This window comes from Anser cygnoides, chromosome 3 (genome assembly GCF_040182565.1).
Source record: "Anser cygnoides isolate HZ-2024a breed goose chromosome 3, Taihu_goose_T2T_genome, whole genome shotgun sequence".
Lineage (NCBI taxonomy): Eukaryota > Metazoa > Chordata > Aves > Anseriformes > Anatidae > Anser > Anser cygnoides.
The window spans coordinates 78,256,864-78,264,332 of NC_089875.1; the positions used below are offsets into that span (position 1 = coordinate 78,256,864).

At 40.3% G+C, this 7,469-nt stretch overlaps 1 protein-coding gene across 1 annotated transcript in view; it reads left to right on the forward strand.

The window, feature by feature from the left end:
- The window catches only part of MCHR2 (melanin concentrating hormone receptor 2), a 30,919-nt gene extending 25,120 nt beyond the window's left edge, over window positions 1-5,799 (forward strand). Inside the window, 4 exon segments of the mRNA XM_048066669.2 lie at window positions 1,123-1,202; window positions 1,205-1,316; window positions 3,402-3,521; window positions 4,475-5,799. Coding sequence (XP_047922626.2) covers window positions 1,123-1,202; window positions 1,205-1,316; window positions 3,402-3,521; window positions 4,475-4,799 — 637 coding nt within the window. The 3' untranslated portion in view covers window positions 4,800-5,799.
- Window positions 5,800-7,469: the final 1,670 nt, after the last annotated feature.

The following is a 7,469-nucleotide window of genomic DNA, read 5'->3' on the forward strand; positions in this document are numbered from 1 at the left end:
CCTGCACCTGGGACGGGGCAACCCTGGCTATATGTACAGACTGGGAGACGAGACGCTGGAGAGCAGCCCCGCAGAGAAGGATCTGGGGGTTGTGGTTGACAGCAAGTTGGATATGAGCCAGCAGTGTGCCCTGGCAGCCAGGAGGGCCAACCGTACCCTGGGGTGCATCAAGCACGGCATTGCTAGTCGGTCAAGGGAAGTGATTGTCCCACTCTACTCTGCGCTGGTGCAGCCTCACCTCGAGTACTGTGCGCAGTTCTGGGCGCCACAGTACAAAAAGGACATTAAACTGTTGGAGAGTGTCCAGAGGAGGGCGACGAAGATGGTGAAGGGCCTAGAGGGGAAGGCATATGAGGAGTGGCTGAGGTCACTGGGCCTGTTCAGCCTGGAGAAGAGGAAGCTGAGGGGGGACCTCATCGCAGTCTACAACTTCCTCGTGAGGGGGAGTGGAGAGGCAGGTGACCTATTCTCCGTAATCACCAGGGATAGGACCCGCGGGAATGGTGTTAAGCTGAGGCAGGGGAAGTTTAGGCTGGACATCAGGAAGAGGTTCTTCACCGAGAGGGTGAAGGAGCATTGAACATTGGAACAGGCTCCCCAGTGAAGTAGTCACTGCACCAAGCCTGTCTGAATTTAAGAAGCGATTGGACTGTGCACTTAGTCACATGGTCTAAACTTTTGGGTAGACCTGTGCGGTGCCAGGAGTTGGACCTGATGATCCTTATGAGTCTCTTCCAACTCGGGATATTCTATGATTCTATGATTATCTCCATTCCTTTTCCAGAACTAACTTATCTCGGATTTTGTCTCTGTTTGCTTCTTGTGTGAGTTTTTACATTATCTCCTACATTCTGATCTATTGTAATTTATTAAAAACTCTCATCATATTAATTAAAGAATGTTGTGATCAAGAGCATAATCTGTTATAACAACACTTATCGAATGTTAAGTGAACTGCTTAAATAAATGCTATTCTGGAATGTAGTACTCAAAAACTTTTAAAACATGCAGGTTCCTTCTCTTGCAGTGGTTATTCTCTGAATTTATATTTTGGGGTCAACAGTATTAACCTAAATATTTTACTGTTTTTCTGTTATATTGCTCTGTTACTTGATTTTACAGATACCTCGCTCTTGTCCAGCCATTCCGCCTAACCCACCTGTGAACAAGATCAAAGACAATTCGAGTCAACTTTTGTTTATGGTAGCATCACTTATTCTGGTGTTCCCTGTATGGGTCTACTCAAAAGTAATAAAGTTCAAAGATGGTTTAGAGAGTTGTGCTTTTAATCTGACCTCACCTGATGATGTTCTCTGGTAAGCCTTTAAAGCTTCTGGGACCATATCTTCAGTTGATGTTGAGTATACCACCCATTTTGTCTTTCATATCCCTGAGAGGTGGGTGGGTGGATGGATGGATGGATGGATGGATGGATGGATGGATGGATGGATGGAGGGACGGACGGACGGATGGAATAGAATTAAAGGCCAAAGCTGAGCCCAGTGTCATTCATATTATTACAACTCAGATTGTATTGGTAATATAGAGGCAGCCCCCGTGCAATCCAGTTCAGCAAGACAGCTCCACATAGCAAAAGTAATGGTGAAGGATCTCTCCTTATCCTTTCTTCCAGTGGCTGGGTAACTGTTGTTCACAAATGGGATCTCATTTCGCTTCCTCACTTGTCAGACTTTCATTTTTGAAAGATAAATCATGGAAGAGTTTAAACATTCCTCAAATTGCATACAAAACTTTCCAGTGTCTCATGGCCAAGCAGAATCATGTTTTTTTGTTGAATTCAAACCAGCTTGTTGAATGAAAACTAGCAAGGGACATAAAGGACAATTTTAGAAGCCTTTTTGGAACAGAAAGCAAATTTGGGGTGATACTGGGTATTTTTATATTAGCATGTTCATTTGGATCAGGAATGTATTTTGGGGGTGAGTCTCCCAATTGTATCTAATTACCACACGAGGTCACATTATTGATCAGTCTCAGAGCACATGATCTTTATTCTTTTCAGGTGAAATCAAACTGAAAAAAAGAGATCCAGGAATCTGACGAATGGAGTCCAACCACTGTTGTGTACTCAGTCCTCAATCCACAGGATCCAATTAGAGAAAATCCAAAGTTTAACTCCCCGACATGAGTATAATTTGCTAGGTCCTCAGCACCAAAAACTGCACTCCACAGATTTGCACTACTCAGTTGTAGCCAATGCAGACAAATCCCAGGGGAAAAAAAAAAAAAAAAAAAGTAAAAAAAAAAAAGTGTTTAAGCCTCTTTTTTTCCAGCTCCTTCTTTCTCCCTCTCCCCCCATCCTGCCTCCCCGCACACACACACACCCCCCCCCGGATTTTTAATGGAATGAATTCTAACTTTGGAGCACCAAAAAAAGAGGGAGGAAATATAAATATGTAGCAGTACAGAAGGTAAATTATTTTACTGTCAGGAAAGCTTGATGCAATTCACTGCTGAAGATTTAAGGTATTAGTTAAAACAAACACTGAAATATGAGTGATTATTTTCAAGAACATGTGAAGGACATGAGACCCCCAATGGCCTGAAGAAATCAGATAAAATCAGAGGAAAACAGGGATGAAAGGATTTGGGGAATTCAGCCTAGTTCATCCTCTCTCAGATGGCATGACCAATTGTCAGAGGTTTGTTTAATTCTGCTTCAGAAGTTTTAATACAGAAAAGTATAAAGATGAGTTAAAAGAGACTCTGGTGGATAGATTAAAAAACATTGAACTTAAATTCAATATCCAGAAAGTTTAACAAGTTATTAAGCTGTCAGTCTGTAAGATGACAAGAAAAAAAAAAGACTATGTGCACTTGTCAGGACCATATTAAAACAGAAAGATATAATTTCCTTCTTTAATGGAAAATCTCTGGTTTATAAAGAAGAAATAGAAACAAAATATCTTAAATTTTAACAAAATGACTGGAAAAAAAATAGGAAAGATGCTGTAGATCGATGCAAGAATGGTTGGAAAAAAATGAGTGCTAAGAAAGTGGTCACCACTGGTTTACTATCAGGCTAGCAAAATACCAGGGGACTAAGAAGGTTGTGTCTTGCATAGAAGTTTGCAATAATTTTCATTACAGGTGCTGAAAAAAAGCACACACAGGCAGAATTTGGAAAGCTAAGGTGTATAATTTGTGGTTGCCTTGTTGTAGTCAACAGTATTTCTCGAACTGCTGGGCATAGATTTTATTCCTAAATGTACTTACAGTTCTGAATAACTGCTACTACCTAAAAACAGGTTCCATGTATCTCTAATCAAGAATCACAAACCAGAGATCACTTTATGAAAAATGCAATTTTATTTCTTTACATTTATGAGATTTTCTTCGTGTAATCACATTGTTCTTTCTCTTTGCCTTTTCTTTTACAGGTATACACTTTGTCTTACTATAACAACTTTCTTTTTTCCTTTGCCAGTGATATTTATTTGCTACATTTTAATTTTATGCTACACATGGGATATGTATCAGCAAAACAAGAAAGCAGAAAGGTAAAGTGCTATTCATTGTTCTTCCTGTTTCAGATTCTCTGCTCAGGCTGTAAGTTTTGTAAGCTTCTAGCCTGTAACAGGCTAAAAGGAATAGCCCTAAAATGGCATGTGGGCCCTGCACCATGTGACTTTCTGTGCTTCTGATGCTGCATTAAGGTCCCCATAAGGTATGAGATTCAGTGGAAGAAGCAAGATAGCTTGAAGGAAACTGATTAAAATCAGAAAATAAAATTATGGCAGAAGTCCTCAGCTTATCTGTGGAGAGCACAAAGGTATGGCTCAACCCTACACTTCTGGCTGCAGGAGGGCATCTGTCCAACAAGGTCTCAAGAAATGCTGGGAAGACATGAGTTCCAGGTCTGGTAGCAGCCACCATACCTTGGGGGCCCCAGCCACATTTCACAGGGAGGCACGGGCTGCCTGAGGAAGCCTAGGCAACACAACAAAATTGTCAGATGAAACAAAGCTGAAATACAGTTTCCCAGCTCCTCGTCAGCAAATTTTGTTTCTAGGACTAAGTGTTTTGGATCTCAACTTAACCAATTTCCCATGAAAAAGGTAATTCATTTACATTTTAGTGTGTTTTTTAATCCCTCAGGCAGGAGTATTGTTTGCTTCTCTTCTCCATCTCCTTAAGCTCCTAATAGCCATGTTTTGAAACATGTTGCAAAACTATACAGCTTTCATGTTGAAAAAAGACAAACATTTTAAATGAAGTAATTGTCATTGTTTCATCAATTATACATAAACAATTATCCCATATTTGTGTGGCATACCATCAAATTCAACCTAATCAGAAGAAAAAAAAAGAAAAAAAAAAAAAGAGAGAGCTGATCTTTGCTTGCACTGCAGGTGATTTTGGTCTCAAATGACTGCCATTCCTCAGTAAGTTCAATCCATGACATTATTTTCTCACTTTGAATTTCCATGCTTAGGATCCTTTTATTTTGCAGACACAACACCAGTATCCCCAGGCAAAGAGTCATGAATCTCACTAAGATGGTGCTCGCTCTGGTCATTGTGTTTGTGGTAAGCGCTACCCCATTCCATGTGATCCAGCTTGTGAATCTTCAGGTTTCACACCCAACCCTAATCTCCTATGTGAGCTACTATGTCTCCATCTGCCTCAGCTATGTCAGCAGCAGCATTAATCCATTTATCTACATCGTGCTTAGTGGGAACTTCCAGAAGCATTTCCGGAGGTGCATAAACATGGAAGTAAGGATGGCAGAACGGGCTGTCAACCATATTGAAAACACCCTGAAGTCAAGTTTTTGAAAAAATGCATTATCTGTGTGCCAATTTTATTGGTCACTGTAGATAGGCCTGATTTCACTTCCTTCGTCAAAGTGTAACTCAGAAGTGGCTTTGTCACTGGAATTGTACCAGTGTGAAGTTGGTGTGAGAAGATGATCTGCTCCACTATTTGAAAAGTTATTGCACCCAGAGGAGGGATTCTCTGCAAAAATATTCTTCATTATTGTGCCATTGCCTTTTTATGGTTATTTGTACATAGAACCAAATGTATAGAGACAGAAGTAGACATTAAGAAAAAATATAGTCCTCTGGTAGTAAAAGAAAAAGAAAAAAAAAGACTGCTGCAAACATTCAGGACATTGTGTGTGAAGTCATGGAAATTGTTAATGACCACAAGAGACTTAGTTACTGATGACTCAGAAGGGGGTAACTTTCAATTTTTATCTGTAGATATACAGCTGTCTCATCTGGCACTCATTCCCGCAGCTATTGAAGGCAGGAGAGAGACATAAAAGGCCTTTTCAGAGGAAAACTACTTTTGAATTAACCTTTGTACATGTCCTTGCAAATAAAGAAGTGAATTCACAATGTGCGTCATTGGAAATTATTAAACCTAAGTTTTTAAAAAAACTGTACATTTCAGGGATAAGCTGTCACTTTTCTTTTCTCAAAATCCCTGCTTCCAAGACAGCCCTGTGAAGGGTCTCTAGTCCTTGAAGAGCTCAATAGTGATCTCACTACATTGAGTACTGGGAGGAACTTGGTGCCTTCCCAGGATGCATTCTTACTCATCTCAGGAAGGGAAGAAGTCCTGCATGTTGCCAATGCTTAAACGACAAGATTTCTAGCACCAAGATGTAATCAAACACTATTATTAGGACCTCGACAGCTAATAAAGAAAATTGGGGAAAAAATGTTAAAAAATCTAATGATATTGACAGAATTTCACATTTGATGTTCACCATATTGTGGGATCATATTTGTCATATTCTCTCTTTAGACCACTTGCTCTTATCTCAGGAGTTTCACTAGGACCAAACATTTCACAAGGACCATTTATGATTACAGTCTTGTTATTTTGAGACTTGGTGAATCTGAAACACTTAAAATGCACCTCCTCACACTTGCAGTTAGTCCCTAACTTCTCATCCTATCCCAATTGGCCTATTGTGCACATATTTACAGCACTCTGGAGGTTGCAATCTGTGATCCTACTCTTCGAACCCACTGTGGAACATATGACACAGGAAAGATGACAACATCTTTTACCGAGGGAGGGCTGGGCTGCCTTGTGACTCCCATTGAGCTGCAGATGCCCAGACTGTGGATGAGATACTGCCCTGTTTTCTTCTGCCATCACATCTTAAGAAGAGGCCACTTCTATACATAAACCACCTTTCTTCCAGGAGCTCTGACGGAAAAACCTCTTTGGCTGCACTGTGGAGGGGTCAAGGCACCTGAAGACATACATTCAGACTACAGTGAGCAGCAGTTGGACAGTAAATCATTAAGTATGATAGAGAGATAGATGGATAGATAGATGGATGGAGAAAGAGAGAGAGAAAAGGAAAGAGAGAGAGAGAAAGAGGATATCTTCTAACATGGACCTTACTATCATGGTCGCTACCTTCTCCATTGCTTAAAGGAAGGCAGTGAAGGTTTTTTCACATGGAAAAACTGAATTAATTTAGTTTAACTCAAGTGAGAACAGAAAAATTCATTAACTTAATAGTGATGTATATTAACTGGTAATCTATGAACTATATATGAAGGACTAACATCAGATCTAACACAATACTAGGCACTTAGAAATGTTAGCATAAACATGTATAAATTTCTAAACACCCATCTATATCTTGTTCCACAAAATGCTAGTCTTTGTAACTCCCTGTTTACTGTTTAATCTGGTCATCCTTCTCTTCATTATTAACAATTATGAATAGTTAATGGCAAGACAGTTTTGGGCATCCTTTTCAAACGCACTGTCTGCACTCAGAATACTGTATTACCAGCCGTTATTATCCTGGCCAGAGAAAGGACCTGGCAGGCACCTTCTCAAAGTAACAAGAGCGCATATGCTTATTCTCCATTCGTACTGCTTCAATCAAACATCTATCACACAAATTTCATGTCTAGGGAAGTCAGTTTACTGAGGATACTTATTTTTTGATTTCTTTTTCAAAAAACTCTAAAAGAGAGGAAGAAAACTCCAAATATAGACAACAGTTATGCTCAGTTGGTAACGCTTTATTACCAGGATGATGAACAATCAAAAGGCACTGGTGGGTCAGTTTTAGGGACACCAGAAGTGTGAAAAGCAGACTCCAGACTTTACAGACAATCTTTTCTGGGGACATATGCTCTGTGACTTTACCACAGCAGTTCTGTTTTCATGCAAGGGTTTGGTTACAGATGGCAGTGGCAGATTGCTTGTCTCCATCTGCCTCCCAAACATAACAGGGTTTGGTGGTGCTAAGCTGGAAGCACTCTTCCAGTCAAAGCACATCTGAGCCCTGCAGTATGCGGCATCACTCCCAGCACCTCGCCAAGCTCCAGTTTAGAAGTTGCTGTCATTCTAATGCATTTTGGTTTTGAGAGGCCGGCTGGTTGCCATCGTACTTTCCTATTTCAAAGGATGCAATTGGAATTAATCACCAAGACCTGAAAGATGCACACCAGAGAACATTCCTG